Genomic DNA, 27,259 nt, shown 5'->3' with positions numbered 1-27,259 from the left:
AGTCACAGCCACAGCCACATCCAGAATCACACCCAGAACCAGAGCCAGAGTCACAGCCAGTCACAGCCACAGCCAGAACCAGAGCCACAGCCAGAGCCACAGCCACAGCCAGAGTCACAGCCACAAGCAGAGCCAGAGCCAGAGCCACAGCACTGCAGGAGAGCCTGGCACAGCCAGTGGCTGAAGTCAAACAGGAGGTGAGTCAGAGCCAGCAGGGCTCGTCCAGCCCAGGGGGAGCAGCACAGAAGAATTGAGGCTGCAAAGGATCTTTAATGGCATGTCATGTCCAACCATTAACCCAGCACTGCCAACCCCACCCCTCACCTTATCCCAAATTCCCACAGTCACTCTTGTGTTAAGCCCTCCAGGGCCGGTGAGTCCAGCAGCTCCCTGAGTTGTGGGATGAGCAGCCCAGCCTGGCTGTGAAATGCTGGGTTCTGGAAGGGTCCCTGCACAGGGGCTGAGCTCAGGGACAGCACAGACACCAGCCCACAGAGCTCCCTTGGAAGTACACTCCAAATTCTGCAAAACCTGTTTGGGGGAAGGACAGGAAAAAAGCACCAGGAAACATCAGGTTTCAACTCACAGGGTTGTGTTATTCCCCTTTTGATGCAACTTTTTATTTTGATTAAAAAATGCTTTTGTGGTCTTACACAAACCCCCTCTTGCCCGAAGAGCCAATGTCAACACAGAGCTCTGAGAGCTCCTCAGAGGGAAACGTTTAGAATTACAGAATGAAAAACAAAAATTAAAAGCAGCAGACTGATCTTTTCTGAGCTTTGCTCCATCCTTCCCAGGTACATTCAGCATTTTTACTTGTCTCTCTATGGAACACTGACATTTTGGGGTCCCACACCACTGACAGCTGAAGCAAAGCCCAGCTCCCAGGTGGGCAGTGTCCAACCCCTCTGATTCCACCCCTGGATCTCATCCCAGGGGAAAGACCCTGGCTGGCTTTTCCATGTAAAATCTCTCATCTTGGAGCCAAGTCAAACACCTTCCCTTCTTGGCATGGTGTGCAGAGCCAGCCAGGCTGTCAGTAGTTCTATAGTTAATGCTGGGAAAACCTTGGATCAAAAGAAAAACAACATTTTCCCACACAAAAATGCAATCTCCAACCCCTTCCTGTGCTCAATTAAAGCAACACCACTAATTAGGCTTCCATCTACCTATCCCACACCCTCTCCTGGGCCAGCAGTTTCCTGCCCACCCTTGTGCAGCCTTTAGCCAGCCTTTCTCCAAATAAAAAAACAAACATTAAAGGCACGAAATTGGGCAAGGATAGGTTTGCAAACAACCTCAGCTTCTGGAGCTTGGCAATATTTGATTTCAGCCAGAGAAACTCAAACTAAAAGGGACTTTTGCCAAATGGTCTGGCTCCAGGGCAGCCAGTGCAGGCAATTCAAGGTATTTGTGCTCCAGCCTTGCATTTCCTCTTGCTATAAGAGGAGGGAAGGGGAAATTCTGTACTTCCACCTGCATTTCTGTGACTCTGAGTAGTTCCAGCCAGGCCCACTAAAGCATCTGCTTGCGTGGATGTGTTTCAGGTGCGCTGAGGGGTGTGAGCCTGTTTATTTGTGCGTGTTTGTGTCTCTGCACTCCGGCTGTTTGTTGGAACAGGCTGCACTTCTCCCTGCATATGTCTCTGTGGCTATATGCCTGACTGCGTGGGAGAGCTTCCCGTGGCTTTTTGGTGCCATTCCCAGGCAGCTCCGACAGCAAAAGGCACACTCTGCAGCAGAAATTATTAAACAGTGAGGGAAGAAGTGGGGAAGAGCCGAAAGGGTTAATTTGCAGAAAATCCAAATGGGCAAAGAAGTGCCACAGAAGGTGGTTTTGGTGGCTCCTCCCAGACACATGGAGGAGAGGGGGCAGGGGGTTTGGGAAGGGTGAAAGGGAGAGCCACAGGGTGGGAATCACAGTGCAGTGCCCCACAAGCTTCCAGCCTGCATTTTATTCCCTGGGCTTTTAAAAGGATTCTTCCCACCGACCCTTTTCTGGCATCTGAACCAAGAGGCATCGGGAGCAGCAAACCCTCCTGCCAGCACCTGTTTGGCTCCCAGGAATTCCAGGCCCCTGACACTGACGTCCCACACGGCTTTTCCCAATGGAAAGGTCCTCCAGTTCCTCCCAGAGCAACTCCACACTGCACCTCCAACACAACCACCTGGGATGACCAGCTCTGCACTCCTGACCCTGGGATGACCACTTGGGATGGCCAGCTCTGCACTCCTGACCCTGGGATGACCACTTGGGATGGCCAGCTCTGCACTCCTGACCCTGGGATGACCACCTGGGATGGCCAGCTCTGCAGTTGCAAAGAAACCTGGGGGGTCCCATCCATGCACAGCCCATGTAGGCGTGGGGCAGCATCGCTGGGGTTGCCTCCAGGACGAGAGTCCCTGGGGGTCCCATCCACTGCACTCCTATCAACAGCCTCGGTTCATCTCTCTAACAAATCTTCCCTGTGCATCTTGGTGGAAACAGCCCAGAGATAATAATGGTAGATATGGGTTGACCTATGGGATTCCTGGAGTGATCAAACTGTCAGATAACAGAATAAATCTTTCTCGTGGGCTGGGATTAAATCAGAAAGTGTTGGCTGCTGCGGCTTCTTATTTATTTGTGTTCTCTTAAATTGCATTTCCCTTCCCCCCATGAAGAGCATTGGCTGCCTGCAGCTGTAAATTACTGCAAACCTTCTGGTGAGTTGAGACACTGAGTCTCTTAACCTTGCAAACATCTCCTGCTTTCCTTAATGGTCTCTGAGAGCTCTCAGGAAAGAGAAAGCAAAATGGGCAACAGGATTTGATGGGAAGTTCTTACCTTGGCATTGCCCAGCAGCTTGACCCAATCTGGAGACCCCCTGCAACCCCTTGGTGTGGAGCTCCTGGGTGTTTCATGGCCTTGGATGCAGCATTTCCTCTCTGCTTCCCCAGCCTCCTCCTGGCCCTGGTTCCTGCAGCACCTTGGGGCTGGGGCTGGGCTGTGCCTGCGAACAGCGCTAGGGAGCTGGGAATCACAACCATGGAGCCACAGTCATTCAGCCTGGAAAAGACCTGTAAGAAAAGGTGGCACAGGTGGCCCAGAGCAGCTGTGGCTGCCCCTGGATCCCTGGCAGTGTCCAAGGCCAGGTTGGACATTGGTGCTTGGAGCCACCTGGGACAGTGAGAGTTCTTCCTGCCCATGGCAGGGGTTAGCACTGGATGGACTTTAAGGTCCTTCCAACCCAAACCATTCCATGATTTAGGATTCTAAGATCATTGAGTCCAACCATGAACCTGGCACTGCCAAATCCACCACTAAACCACATCCCTGGAAGGGGCCATGGCCCTGCTGTCCTGCACAAGCACATTCCCAGAGTCCCCATTTGCTCTGACAGGAGCAGCACATGGATAACTGGGCTCAGGCAGCATCTCTGGGGCTTGGGTGGGAGATCCCCCATGGCAGCTGTAGAGACAGGACCCAGGGCTGGCTGGAGGAGGATGCTTGGAGAGATGCCCAGAAGGGTTTGGCCTCAATGACAAGTCAGGAGAAAATTTTGACAGGGTAAAATATGTCCTCCTTGAAAAAAAATTAAAATAAAAAAGAAAAAAACGTACAAACCAAGCCCAAATCAAGTCAAGGTGTGAAATTTTCTACATTTCAGTGCCTAAGTCCCAGTTTCAGAGGAGGCTCCTGCTTGAGTCCCTGGTGCTCCTCCACCTCCCCAAGGTGAGCTGCAGGGGAGTCAGAAGGGAGATCCAGGAAAGCTGGGATGGATGCACGGCAGGATGTCAGTACAGGCTTATATAGGAAAAGCTCTCACACTTTCTAATCCTTCCTTGGAGCAAAAACTTTCTGAATCATACCTCAACAGCCGCCCTTGCCAGAACCCCAGTGAATTGCCAGGGGTCTGCAGAGCCACCAGGACATCCTCAGGGTCAGCCTTCCCCATCCCAGCCCTTCCCACAGCCACTCCAGCCTCCCTGCCATGACCTAGACACTTCTTGCCAGAAATCCTGAGAGGAAAAAATCAGGCTATGAGACCTTCTTCCCAGCCAGACATTTCTAATGAATTTAATTTTGTAAAAACAAAAGTCCTGGAAGCACCAAGTCAGCCAATACCTCTTCAAAGCTCATTAAGTGTCCCGCAGAGCAGGGAGAGATGAGCTGCTCCATGTTGCCGTTTTTGTTGCTGTTTTAAACACCATCCATTCCAGAATGACGAGAGCTGGATAGATAGGCAGCACCTGAGGTGTTGGTGTGTGGGTCATCAGCGGGCTGTGGTTCTGCCAGCACCTGGCACCACTGTGGCCACGGTGACCGGCAGGGGACAGGCAGCCATGTCCAGAGCCAGGCTCTGCTGAGCTCTGGCAGTTCCAACACTCAGCTGAGCCCTCTGCATGGGCAGCAGCAGCACGGGTGCTCTGAGCGAGTCCTGCCTCGCTGGCACTGCACTGTCCTTGCCCAGGAGCTTGGGCAGGGCAGGGCAGGGGGACACAGCATCGTTGTCCCCAAGGTGACAGTGAGTGATGGAAGATGCTCTGCCTGGCACAGGGGCTGCTCTCAGCCCTTCCCCAGGATGCCACACGCAGAGGGAGCAGCCCAGGACTCCAGCTCAGATAAAGTCAGGCTGGGTTTAGGAAGGGAGAGGTGAAGTACCGAGAGATCTGAACACGCACAGTGAACCAAGGGCAAACTCCACTCTTGCCTTACCTGAAGGACCGTCCTCCAGCCCACCAGCAAATGGGCATTTTTCAATCCACTGGCTCCACCAGCATGGCTTCTTTGGGACTGAAGGTTCTCCCATCACTTTCTTCACCTCCTGGGACTGGAAAAAAATTGCCACTTGGCCATTGACCCTGAAATGCAGAGGGTCTGGCACATGGAGGTGCGGGTCCATCCATGGGTGCAGGGCCAATGCTGTGGAAGGGCTGACTGAGCCCCCGTCGTGTCCCTCAGAGATCCCCTATGGACTCCAAGGGCCCCAGGCTGCTCAGGAAGGGGGAGATCAATTCCCTGCTGCCATTAAACTGCAGAGACACCTGAGACCACAGATAAATCACAGGTTAAAGCTGTTCCATCTCTTCCAGTGGGAACACCTTCCCTGTCCTGTGAACTTCAAAGACATGACACTAAGAAGAAGGTTAAATGATTAATTTGTTTTTCAAAACCATGTCCTGAAAAAAAGTCGATTTTTTTAGTCAGAGAAAAATTGTTTTGGTAGCCCAGGCCTCCAGAAGCTGTTTGGGAGTTCATTTTAGTTGACTGAATGTGCTCACACATCTGTGATTAGACACTCATGCTACAGATATTTTTGTTAACCTCCCTATTTGAAATTCTCCCCAAACTTCCCAAGCAGGATTTTCTTGTCCAAGCATTTGTGTTTTGTATCTGTGCTGAAATACTGCCTTATAAATAGCAAGAGCTTTATCTTGACTCTAACCAACAACCTCAACTTAAAGCTAAATGCATAATTTACTGCAAATTAAACTTAATGGGACTGGAATAATTATGTTGACTTTTGGAAGTACTTAAGGATAAATACATGATTAGATATTTTGCACACCGTGAGGAAATATTTGTTTCAAAATACAAATTCTTCACATTGAGCCTTTGGATGGAACATTTAGAGGTGACATGAGCAGCATAGAGATTACAGCCCAGTTCAGACAGCTTAAATAAATTATCCTACAGCACTCGGAACACTAGAGAGCTGGGAAGTCTCTGGAAGAGCACAGAGTCTGTGCCGCTGGATTATGGCTTGGGGTGATGGGCACATCCCTGGATGGAGTTCTTCAGGCTGGCCAGGGGAACAAGGTTATGCCACAATGTCATTCCACCCAACCAGCCCTCCCCACACTTTTGCCCAAGAAACAAACCAAGCAAGGGCAGATGGGTGGTCCGGGCACATGGCCCTGCCCCAGGGACAGGAATGGGATGGGTCTGTCCCCATTCCAGCCTCCGCAGGGCTCTGCAAGACAAGGATCAGAGAGGAGGTGGAGAGGACGAGTCCAGCCTGAGCCAGGGCAGCTCTTGCCCTTGCAGGGACATCCCATGTGATAAATGGGCCACTGGAATTAATTGAATTGGGTTTCATTTTAATGAATTAATCTGCCAAGGTTAAGCAGGAGGGTTTAACACAGCCTCTACCAGCCCTGCCCTGCTCTGCCCCTTGGCTCGAGGCAGCTTCCAAAATGCCACATCAAAAGGAAGCCCAAACTTCAGAAGGCTGAAGTGCCATGAGCCGCTGGGAGGGATGGGCATGGGGGCTCCAGGTGGGACCCCCACTCTGGGAAGGGATTGGCTTCTCCTGAAGGAGGAGAGGAAGAGGAATGAGGAATCCCTGCCCACCATTCCTTTGCCAACCTCGGTACCTGGGTGGGTGAGATCTGGGCACCCTCCTGACAAAACTCCCCATGCCCTGCAGAGGTTTTGGGGCTGTGGGCTCTCCAGGGGCAGGATGGCCATGGTGGGGCTGGTGAGGATAAAGCTGAGCACCCTCTGGGAACACTGACTCCTCTAGTCAGGTGGAGAGGGATAGGACAGGAGTCCCACCTGTAGCAACTGCTGGACACCCCCTGGGCTGGAGCTGAACTCCCCAACACTTCAGTGCCATCTGTCAACCAGGATTAGGGAACGAGCCTGTGGATGGAATGAGAATATCCAGGTCACCTCCAACAATACCATGACATTGGCTTAGGGAAATTATTACCAGCTCTACCGGGCATGTGTGCTGCAGATAACAGCACAAAGGAGTGGAGCTGGCAAGAAATTCCCAAGAGCCAAGAGCTGGGCACTGGACATGTATTTGTATTAGTTATTGACATGCAAAGTGCTCCCTTCAAGCAGCTCTGATCCATCCAGGCCTGGCAAAGCAGCAGCAGGAGCCTCAAGCCATACCCATGCCAAGCTCTCCTGGCTCTGCACAACAGGGAAAGAGGGGTTTCATCTCATCTCATCCCATCCTATCCCACCCCATCCCCAGAAACCCCCAACAGGTTACTCACCAAGACACACTGATGAATCCCAGGTGGGACAGAGGACATCTCCACAGGATGAGCACCTGGACTTCTGCTCATGTCCTGGCACTGAGACCCTCTTGGCTCTCTGAGCAGTCCATGCCACTTCCAGAAGTTGCAAGAATGAAGTGAGGAAGGACACTGATGCCACTCACACACCTGAGCTCCTGGGGCCTCTGAGAACCACCAAACCCAGTGGCCACTGGCCTTGTTCCCACAGAACTGCTCCCTTTTTTACCTTAACAAGCCACAGCTCTTGGGTCCTGATGGGAGCAGTTGCTGTCTCTTTCTTCAGACCAGTCTGAGCCCACTCTGCCCTCCAGGACAGCCCTGGGGACACAGAGCTCAGGCCCAGGGACACCCCTGCCAGAGTTGACCCACACATCCAGGACCATTCCTAAAGGCAGGACTTGGTTTTAATTTGCATGATCCCCCTTTTATTATTTATCAGTAAAGTGCAATTACTGTTTCCTCCACGAGCCTTAATTAAATATGAAGAACAATCTTGACAAGTCAATTAGATTTTTTTCCTTGGTCTCCATTAAATTAAGACTCAAGTGTTACTGGAAGTGTTTCATATCACAACACATTTAACTGAAGGCTGCTTCGTAATAAATAAATCACCGAAAACAATGCAGCAACTTTTCCTGAAGGCTCTTCTTACAACAGGATTTCATTTTCCAGCTGGGAAATTTTTCCCTCCACACCACTGCTTTCAGGGAAGAGAAGTTTCCATCAGAAGCTGTGAGCAGCCAGGGTGGCTGGCAAACCCTGCCCAGTCTGAGATCTCCAGCAGGACACTAACAGCGAAGCTCTGGAAGCACAGGGCAGCCCCATGAGGGCTTTGTAGGAACTTGCCCCTGCAAATCTACTCCCAGAAACACCCTTTAAAAGACAGGGCTGAGGGAGAGAGGTTTTTTCTACACCTCGGGGCTCCCCACATCACAGCTCCCAGGTCAGAGCCAGGAAAGAACTCCAGAGGCCATCACAAATTTGGAACATTTATTTATGCAACTGATTTTCTTAAAAGGAAAGAAAGCCAAAAATAATAATATAATAACAAAATAATAAAAAAAAAACAGTTAACAACAGCTGGAGGTGCATGGTACAATCCACATCAGATGTGTCTCTCCCTCAGTCCCACTGCTCCATCCTCCTCCATGGTGGAGCTGCCTCATGGTCCCAGATCCCTTTGGCACCAGCTCTGGGATGCTGCCAGCTTTTAGGATCACCTTGACTGCATATAGACAAATTGTTCCAATCTGATGTTTTTTCTTGGGTTTTAATTTTTCCCTTTTTTTTTGTTTTGTTTTTATTTAAAAAAACCCAAAAACAAACAAAAAACACCACTCCAATCTGTAATACCAATAAACATTATTCATCTTAAGAACAGTATTTATATTTTTATATATAGATTTCTATATATATATTTCTATGTACAGGATGTCCTTGCCTCGTGTCAGAGGAACATCTCAGTAGAAGCTGGAGATGGGTTGGGTTTTATAGCACTTGGATTTCAAAATCTGCCCTTCGCCAGAGATGCCCTGAAAACCCAGAGACACTCAACAAGGAGGTATCAAAATAAAATAAAACATATATACAACTCCTCCAGTCTCTGTAGGACTAACTTGGGTTTCAACTCTCCTCCTTTTCCTCCTTCTGGCAATACTTTACCTGCAGAGCCCTGTGGGATGCTCCCTCCCTCTGGACCGCAGGGAAGATGAGGGTGGCCCAGGCAGCAGCATCCCTCCAGCTCCATGGGCTGGACAGCCCCCAAACCATCCTATTCCCAGGGATTTCAGAGGCCCAGCTCAGCCATTTTCATAAAAAACCAAACAATTTCTGCTCCCAGCATGCAGCACCTTCCCTAGGACAGCACAGGCAGGGCTATGGAGAGATGGGGACTGGGAAAAGGACACTAATTTATCCCAGTGTGAGTACTGGTGTAGCCAAGTACTGGTGTTACTGGACCATTTGGGGGTAAAAAAGACCTTCTGGTGACAAGACAGAATGGGCACACAGCAGGTGAGGTAGCAGGGATGGAAAGAAGGAAGGAATGATGTCATATAGCCCTTGGAATAAGTTATTGTCAGGCTGTGAATTCCTCAGGGAGGAGGTGGGAGAGCCAAGGGTTTGGGATGGTGCTGAAATCCCCATCACCACAGCGGTGGCACGTTGCCCAAGGGGAGAGAGGGCAGGGATGGCTCTTCCTGCTCTCCTTCACCCTTGGAAGGTAGATGGAAACATCTGGGTTTGCTCCTCCAGCATACAGCTGTGCAGCCTTCACGATTCCTTGGGGAGAATTCCCTGGGCAAAGGGATTGCCAGCCCCACGCAGGCAGGGTGGGGGAGCTGCCCCTGCCCTGGGGAGGTGGGGCTGGAGGATGGGGGGTGGATGACACATGGATGAAGGACAGGGTTGCCCACATGAAGCCTCCAACATCTGAAGACAGTTTCCCATCTGCTCTGCTCTATCCCCACCAAAAACGGCAGTGAAGGGTTCTGCCTGGCCTCAGGACAGAACCACCCTCCCCTCAGTGCCCTGGGCAGACCACAGACCTGGATGCTTCTGGCTGCACCTTCCCAAGGCAAGGTTATTTTATTACAACCAGGCTGAGAGCAGAATCCGTGTAATTACCATAACATCAGATGGAAAATGTGCCATTTCACACCCACCTGCAGCAGGATGGAGCTAAAAAGCATCAGGTACCTTCAGCCACCAGCCCTGGTGGCACAGGAGTGTGGGGACCTTCCCCTGTCCAGCACCAACGCAGAGCAATGGCTTTTGCATAGCTCAGCCCAAGCCAACACCAACCCAAAATTCATCCTCCCACCCCACCAGGCTCAGCAAAACCCAAGAGCATCAATGGGCAACTGCCCAGGTGTGGCACCCAGGAAGTATTTGGGATGGACTCGAATTTTGAGGACATTGCTTCAAACAAAGGAAGTGACACACGGGGGATGGGTTAAAAACAGACCCATGGGCCAGTGCCTGTGGGGCAACAGGAGGAATTCACTGCTACAGATGGAGAGGAAGGTATGGAGATGCTGGGGAACCATCCCCTCAAAAGCTTTGCAAAAGCACCAGGAGGGTCCAGGTGCAGAGGGACATTGCATAGCCAGTACCCTCCATCCCTCCCATCCCTCATCCCTGTCTGTCCAGGGCTGGATACACAGAGGGTCAGAACTCACAGAACTAGAACAGGATCAAACTCATGGTGCCAACAGGAAGAAACTCAAGAGCTCCTGGGGGCCTTTGCTCTGGCTCAGAGCGAGTCCCATCAAGGGAATACCTCTGACAGTCTCCAGGGTCCTCGAGGAGCAGCTTCAACTGCACACACAAAAGAGCAACATCTCCCAGTATCCATCCTTCCCTGCTGGGAAACAGCCTCAGCTCCTTCTGGCCTCCTCTTCTTCCCCTCCCTGGCCCCCTCTCCAGCAGCTTCAGAGACCCACAAGCATGGCAGGGCCACATCCCACATACACCAACCCCAGGCTGTGATTCCAAGGAATGGGATGAGTTGTGGGCTTGTGGGCTCCACCCACTCGGACACATCCAGGGCAGGGGGGATGGAGAGCAGAGGATGGAGAGTGGCCAACACATCTCCATCTCCTTTCGTCTTCTGGATCCAGAGTTTCCCGGTGGGTCCTTTGCTGTTCCCCCCCCCCCCCCCCCCAGGCAGGGACACAGTTGTCCAGTTGGGAAGCACGGCTGGCATGGCCCCTGCATGAGCCCTTGCTGCCCCTCTCGTGGCTGGGTGCTATCTGGTCTCCAGGGACTCCAGGTATTCCAGTGCTATGTCGTAGCAGAAATGGTACTGCTCCTGTTTGGACAGAGAAGAGAGGGTGTTACAATCCCGAGGGTACTATTTCCCAAAGTTATCCCTATCTGAGGAAAAACATGAGTCAACAGCCCTAAGGAAACACCAGTCAGCCTGTCAGGGCCTCCTGACAGTTCTGCTGAGGCCACAGCCAGAAAAAACTGCACTCCTGGCAAACAACACTCACTGCTGGGGTAGGGCCATGGTGCCCCAGATCCAACAGCTCCACACACACTGAAATCCAGTATTTTGGGGACACACAGTGCCTTCTCCTGCCCCGAGGGAGGGACCAGGACTGCAACATACCCTTACTGTGGAAATACCTTTATTCACCACCCCAGGTACAACCAGCACTGGGGGCTCAGCAACCTCATCACCTCAGTGACTGGCATGTGTCAATCAAGTGGTGCAGAGACATGGGAACTAAGGAGTCTGGGATCAGAGATGTCTTCAATAAAACCTTAGGCAGGAAATCGAGGAGTTTTTGTTTCTGAGTTCAGCAGAGGCTGGAAAAGGGGAGAGCACCCAGGCAAATAGCCGTGGTTGGAATGGAAGGAGATGCCTTGCTCTGGCTGCCAGGACATTCCTTTATCACAAATTCTCTTGCCCAGCAGGACCAGGCTCACTCCCCCATCTTTTGCTGAGACACCCAGGGATGGTATCAGCATCCTCCCACCCTTCAGTCCCTGTCAGTTGTGCAAAGGGAAAGCCCAGAGTGGCTGACTCCTGGTTTTATAACAAAAATCCCTGAACTGGGGCTTGTGAGGGCAGACTCATGCATCCCTGTCCTCCTTTCCATGAGCTGTTCCCATGGTCTCTTGCCCTCATACAACTCACAGCACAAAAACCTTGGGAGAGCTCTGACCATGGCAGTGCCCATCCCAGGAGATGTTGCTCCAGTGAGTGAAACCACCCAGAGCAGAGGGAAAAACCCCAAACAAATCAGGGTTTTGGAGTTGCTACAGGTGCTGGGACATCAGGTGGGAGCACTCTGGGTGTGACAGTGGGGAGGGAGAGGGGAGAGCTCATCTCCCCAGATCCTGGCTGCAGGATGGGTATTGGAGCCTGAGCACCGGCATGAAAATCCTGTTATCCCACATGGGTGGGCAGCCACGAGATCCCAGGTGGGAACAGGCAGAGGGGGAGAAGGACTTCAAAGTGAGGAGGCTGTGGCAGCCCAGATTAAAAGCACATAATGCTTTTTGGATTAAGGAAAGGGATTGTTTCCATTTATCATCACATAAAAATAACCCCTGGGGGAAACAGAAGGGAAGAGGCGCAGGCAGCGGGAAGTGCTCTCTGCTGGGCTGAGCTCCTTACACCAGGCATGGATCTGGTCTCCCGGTGACTCTGGGAGATTGAGATTCCCAGAATAGCCAGTTCAGGTTCATTTGAGGCAGGAGGAAGCTTGTATCCTGATGGGAAATGTTGCCTTTTTTAATACCCTTGCAATTTAGCCCAATGGGTCTGGTGGCCTCATGCTTGTCATATCATCTTTCCATAATCTGCATCCCTCCCCCTGCTCCCCTCTCCCCTCCCTCACCTTCTCCTCTGCTTTTAATTTCTAATGCAAATCACATCCCCTCCTCAAAACCATTTCATTTTGCAATTTAGGGATTTTATAATCCAAATGGGGTAAACATTTCCAGCTGACTTGCTTTTAAAACATCGTGAGGCTCCTGGATCCCTCCACCATGGGGACAGATACGTGTTCGCTCCCTCCCCGTTCCATTATCGGGGGCCTGAATTAGGGTATGGACTTTTTGCCCTGACCTGCTGCCAGCTCCAGCCTCCTCCTCAGGACACATCACTCCATTGCTGCTCCCAGCAGCTTGTCCACCCAGTCATTTCACTCCAAGGGCTCATACTCTTTTGTATTTCCGACAGAAATTTATCTGACTCCACACCAGCGCTGCTCCCAACACCACAAACCTTCCCAAGAACCGCAGTCACATCCTGTGGATTAATGTGACTCTGCCTTGCAACTCCTGGGGAGGATTTCCAACAGTCCTAGCACTGACTCTGAGGCCGTACTGGCATGGCAGGATGAAGACAAGCCCAAGGCTGCTTTGAGGAGCTGCCTCACTTCCCAGCCCATTCCAGCACAGTGCTGGTGGGAGGATGCCCATGATGCTCATCAGGATTTGGGGTGGAGAAGGTGGTGTTTTGGGAGGTGAGCATCCCCAGCACCTCTTCTCCGTACCAGGACCGGCAGCCAGGGTGGACAGGGAGGGTCTGGTGCTTACCAAGGTCTCCACCATATTTGGTTTGTAGTTCCGAAGGGTCTTGGCAGCGAAGAAAACATCTGCCATGTTGTGACACTTGATCATCTCCAGGATCATGGTGGAGGCACAGAAGGTGCCACTCCGGCCACCTCCATTCCTGGTGGGACAAACACACATCAGGGGTGAGAAGGTGGCATCAGAGCACCTTCCTGCTCCCTCCAAGTCTCCCTTTCTCTATCCAACCCTGCATCCCAGGGATGTCCTTTGAGACATCTCCTAGAGCAGGGGCTTGTACCTGTACCAGGTGACCTGAACCTGCCCCATGGGGTTGCAGGACAATGGTCCTGCCCAACAACCCTCACAAGAGCATGAAAACACCTTTTTGGATCACCAAGGCTGGATCTTGGACATTTGGGCTCAGCTCCCAGCCCTGCCATGGATCAGCTCCTTGTAACCTTGGGGAAGCTGCTGTGTCCCCGCTGCACAGGGTCACCCTGCGCTGGTGACATGGTGGTGCTGCTGCCTGAAGAACTACCCCATGATCCACACAGGGCACTGGGAACCTCCCCAAATCCTGGGCTGAACTCCTGTTTCCACAGCACCACACCTGAAGCCTGACAGCAATGGGAACAGGGGAGAGGAAGAGACAACATGATGCCAAAGCTTCATAAAGCATGTTCTCAAATTATCCTTCAGCTAACGAAGATGGACAAGGCTGTAATTAGTTTTTGATTAAAGGCTCGCCTGCTGTCTCTCCCCATCTGTGAATGTGCTGGGTCCCATCTGAGGGGAGCCCACATCGTGTTTGTGAGCCAATCCCACTGGGAGGACAGGGGTGGAGACCATCTCCAGACTGGACAGGGCTTAGAGCAACCTGAGGTCCCTCCAGAAGGAGATGAGCTTTAAGGTCCCTTCCCAGCCAAATCACTGCATGATTCTCTGTCCCCACAATGAGCAGCAAGTGGTGGGAATGGCACAGTTCCTGCCACGTCCCTTTGGAGCCTGTCACACACACGGGATGTGGGGACAGGGCTGGGACCTCTGCTAAGGGTGGGGGACCAGCACGAATGGCAGGTTGGTGTCACCCCTGCTGAGCATCCATCTCACAGAGGAAGTGACCACAGGGTGCCTCACCCAAAACTCATGTTGTGGCACAGGTATCCCCATCTGGGGACAAAGTCACCCCAGTGAGGGCTTTGTGGAGGATCTTCAGGCAGAGCTGTGGCCATGGAATCTAGAGGCATCTCTCCCCCAGCAGAGCTTGCTCCTCCCCAGCTGACACTCACAAGCAGTGCACCACAGTCCTGCCATCACCACTTTCCTTCTGCCATCTCTCCACCTGGGCCAGGAGGTGCAGGAAGGACTTCTTGGAGTCCGGGATGTCTCGATAGGCTGACCAGCGCAGGTACTGGAAATGCCGGACCATGAGGTGCCCCTCCTGCAGCTGGAAAAGCAAAACTCATCAGCTGGAACCCATGAGCTGCCCTAATTTCCTTCCACGGAAGGTTTGACAGAGAGCAGGAGAGGTTTGCCATGCATGGACAATAGAGGCAGAGAGGGGAGACCCTTTCCTGCTGCTTTAGCATGGATGGTTCAGCCCTGGCCTCCAGCTCACACTTGTTCCACCACCCCATCCCATCCAGGAGAACTCCACTGCCATGATTTATCTGACCTCACAGTCCTTGGGCTGTCTCTGTATCCCCCAAAACCTGTTCCCAGGCCCCTGAGCCTCCCCGAGGCTTCTCCATCACAACCTTTCCTTTGCAAGCCAAAGATCCATGGGATGTGGTTCTGTCATGCTCGCTGTAAACCAGGAGGCTGCTGAGAGGCTGCCACGGAGGTGGGAGCTTAATACCTGGTAATCTGGTTAGTTTGGAAACCTAATCTGGTTAGCTGGATCCAGGAGGAAGATTACATCCATGGAGCACAGCAGGCTTTAGCTGGGCAGATGTGGGGTTCCTGCTCAGGAGCACTCAAAGCATTTTAAGTACAGGATGGGATGAGACCACGGTCACCCCCCTGCAGCTCATGTGTGGGGAGCATGTGAAGGAGAAATGGGAGGTCGGGCCCAGATGGGGGGCACTCAGCTCTGGAGGGTTCTGTCCACCCAGTTTCAGGTTCCTGCTGAGTGGGATGAGCACCAGACCTTCTCCACTCAGCAGGACCATGTGTTCCTGTAGGGGAACAGGTATTCCTGGGGACTGGGAGCTCGGGGCACTTGGTACCCACTCAACCTGCACATTTCAAACAAGGGCTTTCCTGAACCTTTCTGGGAGCTTTCCTGAACCTTTCTGGTTCTGGGAGCTCTGATGTTAGCTGGTGATGTGCCTGTGATGGACTGACCACCCCAGGCTCCAGTTTTTGCTTCCAGCTGGAAGCCAGGAAGGCAGAAGAAGAAGAGAAAACAAATAAATGGAGGTAAAACAGAAGAAAACTCCTTTGACAGCCTGGGAAGGAAAGTTTTGGGATCTGCTTTGTAGTGAAAGCTCTAGAGCATTTGTGACATCCTCAACGCCCATCTCCATTCCAGCAAGGCTTGGCACAAAGTGGCTCCATGCATTTCCCAGCCCTGCTCCAGCAATCTGCTCCCTGGAGGAATCCCCTCGTCCATCCAGAGATTTCCATCACACTGCATTTTAATTTAGCCTGGAGTATATTCTACCACCTGAGAGCTGAGCATATTTGGTATAAGATTTTGTGCTGACACCCAGGAAATGCCAGATGCTCCCTCAGGGAGCGTGAACCAAAACCCTCTTTGTGTTAAGAGTTCAGATAATCAGGATTTATCTCCTTTGGCCCTGGCCACCCCGCCAAAGCACCTTCCCAGCTGGGCCATCAGCCAAGCCACACATTCCCTTCCAAGCTCCCTAATTCCCATCTGCCCAGTGACCTTCACTGGGGCACTGGCCTCAGCCTCTTAGCAATCATCAGGAGTTTAAAGACCTGAGGGATGCAACCTCATCCCAGCTGGCATTTGTAGGTAAATCGGCTTCTCCTTTCCATGTACAGCTCTGCATCACCACATCCCTTCCCTGCTGCCCTGCATTTCTCTTCTTTCAAGACATGCTTAACCAGCCATGCAGCACTGACAAAGAGCAAAAATCTGTGTGGATCTTCTCATTCTGCAGGGAAAGAGCTCTGCTGGTGCCATGGGAACTGCTGTGCCCACGTGGAGTGTCCATCCTGTGCTGTGTGTGGCAGGGCAGAGATGGACCCTTCAGGCAGGAGGAAAAAGTTTTCCTGCAGTTTTCTAACACCTTTCAAGGAGATGAGAACTCCAGAAAGGTTGGATGGAGCAATGGTAATTTTACAAGTTCTTCTCTGGCAGGAGGAGAGCTGGGTGGGGTTGAATCCTCTGCAGGAGCTGAGTTAGGCTGGAGACCCTAGCAGTCAGGAAGGATCCTACTGCTCTCTACAACTCCCCGAAATGTTGAAGCCAGGGGAGGACACTCTCTTTTTCTAGGTAACAAGGGATTAAAAAAGAGAAAACACACTCAAGCTGCATCATTGGAAGTTTAGATGGAATATTAGAGGAAAATTTCTCCACCAAAAGAGTTGTTGAGCCCTGGCACAGGTTGCCCAGAGCAGCTGTGGCTGCCCCTGGATCCCTGGAATTGTCCAAGGCCGCCAGGTTGTATGGGGCTTGGAGCAGCCTGGGATAGTAGAAGGTGTCCCTGCCCATGGTTTTGAAGGTTCCTTCCAACCCCAAGCATCCTGAAATTCGTATAAAGCAGCTCACCCGTGTGATGTTCTGAACTCGGAAGAGCCGGGACACGATGTCCTCATCCGCCACTCCCGAAATGTATTCCACCTCCATGGGGCCGTACTGCTGGAGCCCCGGCTCAGGCCAGTACTGCAGGCAGGGCTGGGGAGAGAAGCACAGCTCACCATGACTGGGGATGTGGGCTGGGACACAGGGAAGGGCATCAGGCACCTGGAAATGCCTGTGAAGAGAGCAGCTGGTGCTGGACCCTGGGGGGCTGCTGGCACGGGGTGGCCCCAGGCTGGGATGGTAGCCCCAGAGTGGGGTGCTATACCACAATGCTGTTTCTCACTCAGCACACCAATGTCTGGAGGATCTCCCAGCTTATTGGGGGATCAGAGATGAAAGGTCAGGTCCACCCCCAGCACCCGCACAGCCCCCTCACACTGCACGGACACAACAGCTGACACTGCCTGGAATGGACACTGCTGTTTCAGGAGACTGTGGGATGGGCTGTGCCCCAGCTCCAGCACAGACCTGATCCTGGGCTGCTCCCAGTTGGCTCTCAAGCCCTGCTGACTTTAGGAACCACTCTGCCACCAGCAGTGACAGCAATGTGGGATGTCAGCGCTCCTGATCCCATGGCCAGGACATCCCACCAAGCCAAAGCAATCCCAGTCTGCATCCCTGAGGAGCAATTCCCTCTCCCTGTGTCCATCATGGCACTGACGGATGGCCCGGTCCCTGATGGCCCGGTCCCTGAAGCATGGGTGAGATTGTTTTCACAGTGTGACAGCTGGGAAACCAGCACCGACACAAAATATATGATGTTTGTCACAGCACTTTCACAGGGCATTTAGCAACACAGGTCAGCCACAGCCTGGGCCCAACTGCACGGCAAATGTGTCTCAGGAATAATTGGTTATTAATAGGTGCTATAAATCTCTGAGATCTCTGAGCCTTCCAGACTCAGAACTATCATTTGGATATTAAAACTTCCCTTGGCAAGGCGTAGTTCAAGTGGGGGCTGTACCCTCAAAGTCACCTTTCAGAGCTGCCTGCTGGAAAGGTTGATTTATTACCTGTTGGTCTTACATCAGTAAACATTTAGGATCCAGCTAAATATTGTAATTCAGACACCCCCCGAGGAACAGATGGTGAGAGAGAGGCAGGGCTGAGTAACGAGGAAAAATAGCAGAGGGAAGAGAAGGGATTCTGTTCCTCTGCCCTGCTCAGGTGAGACTCTGCCTGCAGAGTTGCCTCCAGCTCAGGGGACATGGACCTGTTGGAGCAATGTCAACACAAATGGAACGCCAAGAGAACACCAACAGCAATTTAATGCCAACACCAACTCAAGGCCAACACCAACTCAACACCAACATGACACTAATGCAATGCCAACACCAACACAACCCCAATGCTACACCAACCAATGCCAACACAATACCAACACAATGTAAGTGCAACACCAATTCCCTGCACTCAGCATCCATGTTGGGCTGCTGCTCAACATCCCTTTGACTCCAACTGGCCAGCCCTGTGCTCACAGGGGACAAATCCTGAGTGCTGCAGACAGTCTCATGTCCACTTAGAGAGGAGAAATTGCTGAGTGAGCAAGGCAAGGGGGTGCAGTGCTGACAGGGCGATGGGAACAGAGCAGGACAAAGCCACCCATGGGGCCAGCACAGGCCCCAGGGCAGCAGCACTCACCCAGGCAGAGTTGGACTGGTTGAGCTGATTGAGCATGACAATGGAGGTGCAGCCGTAGTCGTACACCAGCCGCCAGAAGTCGGTGGTGGTGTTCTGCAGCGGGTGCAGCGTGACGATGAAGGCAGCGCTCTTGGTGTAGCTCTACGGAGAGCAAAGACAAGCACCAGTAAGGACATGGTGGTGACACTGGAGCCACTGTTGTCACACCCCAAAGAACCATGCAACCAGATGAGTGGGACCAAAACCCTCTTCTCTGTGCCTGAGCAGAGCTGGTCTCTTTGGCACAGCCTCAGTCTCTCTGTGCCCTGGTGATGGGGTGATCCAAGTGATCCCTGCCTTGGTTAGGATGAAAACACCCACATTTTGCTCTCACAGGAAAGAGTATTTTGCATAAATAATTAGGGAAAAGATGTCACCTTTGAACCAACAACAAGCAGAAGCGGTGTCTCCCAGAAGACCCCAGACCCCAGCTCTGCACCCTGGCCCTGACTGGAAGTATAACCCACAGCATGCCACCACAGGGCACTGAGAGCAGCAGAGACAACCACTGACCTAGGCTCATTTTTTTTTTTTTTTTGTGAGGAGGAAAGAAAGCTCCCCAAAAAAGATCCTAGAGATTGCAAGAAGGAAGTGGGAGGGAAGGAAATTGCTCTATCTCTGTTTTGTGCCTAGAACAAGATGCATCCCCTTGGTCATCCTGCTGCTGCTTTGCCAAGGGACAGCTGAGCTCAACACTGCATCAGGCACACTTAAATTAACAGTTTGGCTCAAGCCGCTTCAGATACAGAATCAGCACAGTTCTCTGCTAAAGAGGGGTCCTCTGCCTGCTGCAGAACCTCCTGACTGAGCTCATAGAAATGTCCTTATTGAACCATTCCCCTAGCCCTGTCCATGGGCAGCAGTGAGACCCTAGCACTCAGCAAAAGCTTTCCACCCTCAAGGAGGGGCATGAGAGCAGCAGGGCAGAAGAGATTTCACCAGGTGCTGCTCAGGCTTGCCTTGGCACCCTCCTCTTTGGCACAGGTGTAAGTGACAGCAGGGTGTGGACAGGGCATGGATCCACTGGCACCAGCACTGCTAACAGGTGGCATAGGCCAAGCTGATCTGACAGATGGACAGAGCAAACCACTTTGGCACTTAAAGAGAATGAAACTTTTCTTTTTTTTTTAACCCAAAGAGGGAAATTAGGTTTTATCCCTTCAGCAAGAATTTCATCCAAAGGGCTTTGTCTGTCTATAAAAAATATTTAATTCACTGACCCTTTAGCAGAGATTAAGGGAGGCTCAGTCATGCATAAAGATAAAATGGATATGCAAACAGCAAGCAAGCTGGAAACGAAATTCCCATCCCACTGCAGTGCCACTCCCCACCACCAGCAGCCCACTCTGCTTTACAAACTGCTTTTGCTGTGGGAGTAGGAATCAGGGAGATGGGATCTGCACGGAGATCCAGCAGGATAAATCATCCACAGCATGGAAAACATAATGCTCAGCCTGGTGCCAGCGCTCAGCTGTGACCAGGAGGCTCCAGGGAAGATGCCTTAGGTATGGGGGGCTCTGTGCTGCCCATGCAAAGCATTTCAAGGAAAGGGAAGTGGGGCTGGTGATGAATGACCCCATCCCTCAGTGTGGGCTTGGAGCCTGCCGCATCCTCTGCTCTGCTTTGTGATCATCAGCCACTAGGAGATAGCTTTGTCACCATGGGGTCCTTTCTGATTGCACCAGGGGGATACATGGTGGCTCTGGGAGCAGTTCAGAGTCCCCCAGGTTGCACCAGAAGGAGAGGCAGGAGGACCACGGGGAGGCTGGCAGCACATGGGGGGCTTAATGCTACCAACCCCCACAAAAGCTTCCTCTCCCTCCCCTGCTTCACTGTCACTGAAAAATCCTGAAGTCCCTCAGTGCCTGGCTTGTGAGAACAGGAGGAAAACTCTTGCGGAGTGCTACTACACAAAAGAAGGGGTGCAGGATTCGTTACACCAGTCCCAACCTTTCCCTCCTCTGCACACAGCTGCCATGAGCCTTCCTGCCCTTGTGCAAAATGAGGCCATAAATCCAAACCGAGCAAAGTTTTGCCATGAAAAGTTGCCTGAGCCCATGGGAAGGAGCCCCTTCCCCCCGCCAGGGAACACTCACATCAGTTAAGGCCGCGTTGATGTAGTTGTTGCTGTCTCCATCCACAGAGATGAGAAAGGGAAGGCATCGGTCGGGCGGTAGGACGTCCATGCTGCGGTTGCGCTCCCGGTTGCGGGGCAGGAGCGCGATGCTGCACTCCTCCACATCCAGGTGTGGGGTCACTGAGTTCAGGGTCTGCAGGTACACAGGTCCCCCTCAAAGCCTGCCTAGTCCCAGCAGGGGTGGACACCGTGACGGTGAGGACAAGGGGGAGTTGCAGAGGTCTTGGGACGCTCACCTGGAACTCCTCCCGCAGCTGCGAGGAGTTGCTCTGCGGCTCTATCCTCACCATCTCCTTGTAGGTGGGCTTGAACTCGCTGGCGGGGATGCTGGTCTCCCCACACAGACAGGCCTCCAGGATGGCATCATGGATGAAGATGTACTGCTCCTTTGGGGAGGAGAGGGTACAGGGCTGAGCCTCTAGAGCCAGCTGGTGACAGCAACCCCAGGCGTCTCTGGCTGTCCCCGACACCCACTCACCTCCGTCTGTATCATGTTGATCCTCCGCGAGCAGAGCGTCTTCACGCAGTTGTAGATGTCCACGACGCCCTCGCACTCGGCCATGTCCAACATCACATCCAGGACGATGTAACAGCCAGTCCTCCCTGTGCCAGCACTGGGGATGGAGGGGGAAACAGCAAACACATTCCCAGTCTGTGCTGGCATCCACACACAGCCCAAAAGGTTGCTGTGCTTTGAGCAAGGTCTCTGTAGGTGAGGGCTAAAATGAGGGCTCAACACACAGATCCTGTACCAGGCAACCCCGCAGGACTGCCAGGACCTCACACACCTCCAGAGCCTGGCTTAGCCTTAAACCTGCCCAAACATCCTTGCTGCAGCCTCAAGGGCGTGTGACGGTCGGGCAGTGGGTGGGCACCCATGTCTGAAGTTCATTTTTAATTTGAGACAGCAGTTTTGTTGCAACAAAACCAACAACTAAACCACCTAAATGCCAACAGTCCTCTGGGATCCAAGCCCAAAAGCACCAAGGAGGGATCAGCTCTGAGCCCTGGGAGAACAAGGAGGTTCCCCTGGCATGGGCAGGTCTGAATGCCTCAGGGCAGGCCCTCAGGGTAAGGCTGAGCCCAGCAGGATGCCCAGAGCCAGCCCAGCAATGGTGACATCCCAGGCCCTAGCATGGTTGGAGTCACAAGCAAAGACCTACTGTGCCCTGACCCCCCCATGATGTGTCAAGAACAGAACCACCCTCCTGCTCCTTTCCTACAGAGTCTTTTCCACGGAAGTACTAATTTCTGGGGCTGATGAATCACTCATCGTGATTATCAGTGATTACAGGCTACGGGCACTAATCACACTGGCTGGTGAATGAACACTGATGAGGCAGTTGACGGGGAGAAATCAAATAAAAAATAAAAAAATCCCTCCCACTCATCAGTTCCTCCTGGTCTGCCCAGTGGAGGAAGAGCCATTAGCCCATCATGTGGGAATGTCTGCTCAGGGCACAGGGAGCCACCAAGGCTGCTCAGATGTGTCACTCATGCTTCCACGTCCCCGTGGCTGAACCCTGCAGAGACAGCCCTGTGGGTAACCCTGGGAACAGGGCTGTCCTGCTGCTCCCCTCTCCATTCAGCCAGACCTCACGTCTTGACCATTAGCAGTGGTCAAGCTGCCCATTGCCATTTCTCTCTTGCCCACTAGGACAGAGCTGTGTCACCAGTAACAAATTAGGGCAGCCCAAAACAGCGCTGCTCCCTGCTTGTCCCCCTGGACCAGCCCCAGCCGCTCATCCCTGCTGCCACCAGCCCAGTGGTGACATTTCAGACAGATGCCATCGCAGAGGGACATCACAGCCACCTTGGAGGGGTCGGAGGAATCTGGACTAGTGGAAGGCGTCCCTGCCCGTGGCACGGGGATGAGCTTTAGGGTCCCCTCCAGCCCCTCATTGCACACACCCTGCCCGCACCTGCAGTGGATGACGATGGGGCCAGCGTCAGGCGGTGTGGACGCCTTCACCCTGCGGATGAAGGCCAGCAGCCCTGTGGCATGGTAGGGGACACCGTGCTCAGGCCACGACATGAAATGGAACTGCTTCACCTCGTGTCGGGCCGAGTAACCCCGCTGAAAGGGAAGGGTGAGAGGGCAAGGTCACTCAAACACCTGATTTTCTCAGGAATCCATGATTTTGCCAGCTCAGCATCCAGGCAGATGGACTACACAGCAGTCACACGCTTGGGCAGCCCCACAGCTCTCTCCTCTTGGCTGCAAGATGGTTAAAAATCACCAAGGAGAAAAAGGAGGAGGTGGCAGCAGCCTCAGGTCTCCCTGCCCTATAACCAGACTGCAATTCAACATTCCCGTAGATTAAGGGGTAAATTGCACTGGCTCCATCTCCAGTTACCATGTTGCAGAGTGATGGCTACATCGCCTCCAGCCCAGAGGAGAGGAACACATCCTTCACCCCCACCACACTCACACAAAAATTAAACACTCATTCACTGTCCAAACAAAGGTGTGACTGAGCCGCTTGCCTGGCACAGGGTGCAGAGCCAGGGAAAAGGCAAAGGAAGGAACAACTGGTGACCCCCATATTAAATAAATAAATAGGATATTATATAAATAATAAATAATATAAATAATAATAAATAAACAGGATATTTGTAAATGCCAAGTTGTGGAGGGTGAGATGTGCCAGAGGGGGGGGTCTCTCCCCGAGGCAGCCTGGGCAGGGCCGTACCCTCTCGAGGGCGAAGGTGCGCACAGCGTACTCAGCCAATGTCTCTGACTCCACCAGTGTGATCTTGATGTCCCCGTACATCTCAGAGTCATCCGGCCAGTACTTGGAGCATTTCACCTGCAAGGAGAGCACAGGGTGGGGGGTTTGGCCCTGTGGAGGTGGCTTCCAGCAGAGCTGGAGCCCAGAAGGATGGGACGGGATGGGATGGGACGGGACGGGATCCTTACCCGGCCCACCTCCACTAGCTTGGTGATCATCACAATGCTGGAACAGTGCTCCTGCCACACCATGCGCCAGAAGTCATACACCATCTCCTGCTTGGGCCCTGTGGGACACAGTAAAAGCCCCTACAGATGGATGGGCACCACCGGCAGAACCCAGCCCTGGCAGGGGCCCGATGCCACCCTGTCTGCCCTCCTGCCTCTGAGACACCAACCGCTCCAAGTCACTTCAGAGCCCTTTTCCCCAGGGCTGTGCAGTGCCAAGAGGAGGCAGGAGGGGTGGGAGCTCCTCCATATTGGCCACTCCCTTCCTTTCCTGTTCCTGCAAGGTTTAATCCCACCAGGAACAAAACCTGGCTGCTGCATCAGGAGCTGAGGAGCCACTGGCTGAGAGGGCAGGGCATGACTCACCTTGTGTGGCTATGAAGTGGTTGGACCTGTGGTACCCCTGCAAGGGAAGAAGAGACATCAGTCTCAAACTGGGGCACAGACCCTTAGACATTTGCCAGTCACTCAACTGGTAGAAATTCCCCACAGCCACTGGGCCAGGTCCTGCAAATCCACTGCAGGAGGAGGAGGAGGAGGTTCAGCAGCCATCCCACACTCAGTACACTCTGTCCTGGGAGGGGGCATCTCCTGCATCCCATAAGATGTTCATGTAATGCCCAACCTGCACCCCTGATCTGCACCAAAATCCTTTATCAGCACCTTGAGGGATCCACAAGCTCCACTCCAGCTCCTGCTGCCACCATACCACTCCCAGGAGAGCCTTATTAGTGACCCCCCCACTCCACACCTGATGCTGAGACAGCCCCACTCTCCTTCATCCAAGCTGCCCAACCCTTAATAAGGACATGCCAAAGAGCAAAGAGCACATTCCAGCCAGGCTACTGCCAGAGGGACTGCAAACACAGCATCCCACAACCTGGACATGGGTCCCGCAGAGTCAAACCACTCCACACACACAGAGGTGACAGTGGCTTCTCCATCCCCCACAGGTCTTTCCACAGGGGATTTTTGTGCGTCAAATTCAACTCCTTCTCTGAGCACACGGACCCTGCTTTCCATGTCCCAGTGCCACACAGACCTTGCTTTCCCATTCCCTGGACCATTCCCAGGCTTACAGACACAATTTCCCAGCCTGCCTCTCCCTGTGGTATTTAGACCACACTGGCCAAGGCAAGGCTTGGCAGGAGATGAGGGCAGAGAAGGGAGGAGAGAGGGAACAGTCTACTTACTTCTCGGTTAATCCGAATCTTAACGATCCCGTTTGGACACAAGTTTGAGAGAAAAAGATCAGAGACATTAGTGAGGCACAGAGTAGAGAGGGGTTAGAGCACCCGCCCCAGAGCAGGCCACAGAGAGATAGGGCAGAAAGGACTCAGGGGACAGGGACAGGCTGAGGGACACTGCTTGGGTACTGGGATCAGGCCACCACTGACAGACAACACCCTCCGGGCAGGACGGAAGAGTGGGATTTGCTGCTGCTTCCAGGAGATGCTGGAGCCTTCCTGCACCTGCTCTGGTCTCAGCAACACTGGAGGTGACAGGGGACATCACTCCTGGGGACACTGCTCTCAGAGGACACCAGGGCTGGGCTCTGCCCAGATTCACACACACTGGCTGGATTCAGGGGTACCCTGGTGTGAGCCCCAGATTGTCCCTTGGTCCTCTCAACCTCTGCATGCCCCACCCAGGGAGAGGGAGATCCACTGCCACATGAGCAGGTGAGAGGGAAGAGCGACAGAAAAGCAGAGAGAGAATGAGAAAGGAGGGACAGGGCAGAGCACAGCACGGAGAGATGCAATGAGCAGAAACTGCTGATGAACACAAATAAATCAGGCAGGTCCTTCATGATGTGTTCCAGGGATGTGTTGTCCAGCCCACTCTGGGCTGTCCAAACTCCTCCAAATGCTGCTGGACGGACCCTGAGGGTCCACAGGAAGCTCCTGTTGCAGCCCAGAACCCCAAGGACACCAGCCCTGTCCCCACTTACGTCGATGTAGTTGGCATTGATGTAGTCGGAGTTGGGGTCACCCAGCAGCGGGTGCAGCTTCACGCGGTGACGGTCATCTGGGGAAAGGGGACAAGGAACTGTCAGTGCCTGGTCACCCACCAGGGCATCCCAGGCAATCGCTCTGGCCCAGGAGTCTGCAGAATGCAGGATTCTGGGATTCTGAAGCTGTTTGGGGTGTCTAAGCCTTTGCAAAAGGCACTCACATGTGGACACATGATCCTGTCTCCCTTTGGTCTTGTCTTTCTTCTTTGAAGCATCCCAGCCTTCAAAGAAACTCTGTAAGGAAAGGATGGACATCTCGAACCAGGGGCAGGACTGTGGGGTCCCCCCAGCCCCAAAAGCTTCCTGGTGAGCAGGACAGACAGGGGAGTCCCTCCACCTCAGCACCTGGCTCCTGCAACCCCAGCTCCACCTCCACAGCACATTCTCCCAGCTACATACTCCTGTTGCATCCACAACACAGTCCATTTTCCAGCAAATTACAGACTGCTTGGGTTTTTTTGGCTTTTTTTTCCAGGGTTGGTTGTAGTGTTTTTTTTCCTAAACCTTCCCAGCTCCTTTCTCTCCCTAGCATAGGTTTGTGTGTAATAACAGTGACATTCATAGATTGGCGTAAGAGGGGGAAAGTGGAAGGAAATTACATGTTTTCTCCCCTCCCATAATATCTGAGTGCTTTCAAATGACTAGTTCCAAGAACATACAGCAGCTTTTCAAGGAGCACTAATGATTATCACAAGCCCTGGTTTGTCCAATGCGTGAAGTGGGGGAGAGCTCCTTTCCTGAAACAGCTGAGCATTAAACAGTAATTTCCCTGGGAAATTTCAATCTCTAGACCTGTGGGACACCGAGGAATCAGGAAATGACCCCACTGGCTGTGCTGAGGCAGAGGCTTGAGAAATAACCTGCTCCGTTACAAGTGCTCCAACCTGGCCAGTTAGGCTGGACATGATGCTGCCAACAACTCTTGGGAAAGAAATCCCTCCCCTGGCATCATCCTCTCCAGCATCCTCTCCCCAGGTTCTCCATGGTCTTGGAGCTGCCAGATTGCAGAGGATTTGCTTGTCCTTAGGCTATGGCCATGCTTATCACACAGGCCAAGTGTGCTGGAGAGCAGAAGGTGACATGGTGATGCCCAGGGGAGGGAAAGGGAAAGGAAGGAGCAGCCCTGGCCCTTGAAGGAGAGGTGGGATGACACACTGTGGACAGGGTTGACCAGGCTGCTTTGGTTCATCTCAGGGACCTGTTCAAGCTGACAAATAACCCAGAGCTGTCAGCACCAGCCATGGGATCCAGACTCAGGACACCCCCCATGCTGACAATGCCAACCCAGAGCTCCAGACCTGGAGCATCCTCTCCTGGCACACAGATCCTATCTGTGTCCCTCCTGTCCATCCTACCTCCCACTCCCCCTGAGGTGCTGGCACAAGCTGTCCCCACCTCATACTCCTGCTTGAAACCGTAGCCCTCGGCTGTCTTCATCTGGTTGATGTGCTGCAGGAGGTCAGCCACGCGCACAGCTGGGTGCAGCTGCCCGGTGTGGTACGGGGAGCCCTTGCGGCCGCACTGCCGCCGTGGAGAGCCCCCCAGGAGGCTGCTGGACTCGTTGACCACACTGCTGCGCTGGTCACCTGCACAAGAGAGGGACAACCAAGGGCTAGCAGGGCAGCAAAACCTTGGGCTGCATTCCCCA

The 27,259-nt window shown here is 53.0% G+C and overlaps 1 protein-coding gene and 1 long non-coding RNA gene across 5 annotated transcripts in view; both read right to left on the bottom strand.

The window, feature by feature from the left end:
* Nucleotides 1-289: 289 nt before the first annotated feature.
* On the bottom strand, nucleotides 290-4,782 carry LOC117007583. Its single transcript, XR_004420173.1, has 3 exons — nucleotides 4,699-4,782; nucleotides 2,827-3,059; nucleotides 290-531 (listed from the first exon to the last, which is right to left on the bottom strand). It is a non-coding gene; the product is annotated as an uncharacterized LOC117007583 (long non-coding RNA).
* Nucleotides 4,783-7,992: 3,210 nt separating this feature from the next.
* Nucleotides 7,993-27,259, bottom strand: part of PTPRU (protein tyrosine phosphatase receptor type U) — a 57,067-nt gene continuing 37,800 nt past the window's right edge. For 2 of the 4 annotated variants that reach the window (XM_033080557.2, XM_033080559.2), the window contains 16 exons: nucleotides 27,007-27,197; nucleotides 25,773-25,845; nucleotides 25,549-25,625; nucleotides 24,791-24,808; nucleotides 23,964-24,000; nucleotides 23,559-23,656; nucleotides 23,332-23,448; nucleotides 22,561-22,715; nucleotides 21,117-21,252; nucleotides 20,875-21,024; nucleotides 20,598-20,771; nucleotides 18,463-18,603; nucleotides 16,789-16,914; nucleotides 14,336-14,493; nucleotides 13,071-13,206; nucleotides 7,993-10,827 (listed from right to left, as the gene is read on the bottom strand). In XM_033080557.2, coding sequence (XP_032936448.1) covers nucleotides 10,765-10,827; nucleotides 13,071-13,206; nucleotides 14,336-14,493; nucleotides 16,789-16,914; nucleotides 18,463-18,603; nucleotides 20,598-20,771; nucleotides 20,875-21,024; nucleotides 21,117-21,252; nucleotides 22,561-22,715; nucleotides 23,332-23,448; nucleotides 23,559-23,656; nucleotides 23,964-24,000; nucleotides 24,791-24,808; nucleotides 25,549-25,625; nucleotides 25,773-25,845; nucleotides 27,007-27,197 — 1,850 coding nt within the window. In that variant the 3' untranslated portion in view covers nucleotides 7,993-10,764. The remainder of the gene's footprint in view (nucleotides 10,828-13,070; nucleotides 13,207-14,335; nucleotides 14,494-16,788; nucleotides 16,915-18,462; nucleotides 18,604-20,597; nucleotides 20,772-20,874; nucleotides 21,025-21,116; nucleotides 21,253-22,560; nucleotides 22,716-23,331; nucleotides 23,449-23,558; nucleotides 23,657-23,963; nucleotides 24,001-24,790; nucleotides 24,809-25,548; nucleotides 25,626-25,772; nucleotides 25,846-27,006; nucleotides 27,198-27,259) is intronic. The other 2 variants (XM_033080558.2, XM_033080561.2) reach the window with 1 other exon arrangement.

The sequence above is a fragment of the Catharus ustulatus genome, chromosome 26, assembly GCF_009819885.2.
Source record: "Catharus ustulatus isolate bCatUst1 chromosome 26, bCatUst1.pri.v2, whole genome shotgun sequence".
NCBI classification, from domain to species: domain Eukaryota; kingdom Metazoa; phylum Chordata; class Aves; order Passeriformes; family Turdidae; genus Catharus; species Catharus ustulatus.
This window is presented reverse-complemented; position numbering and strand designations above follow the sequence as displayed.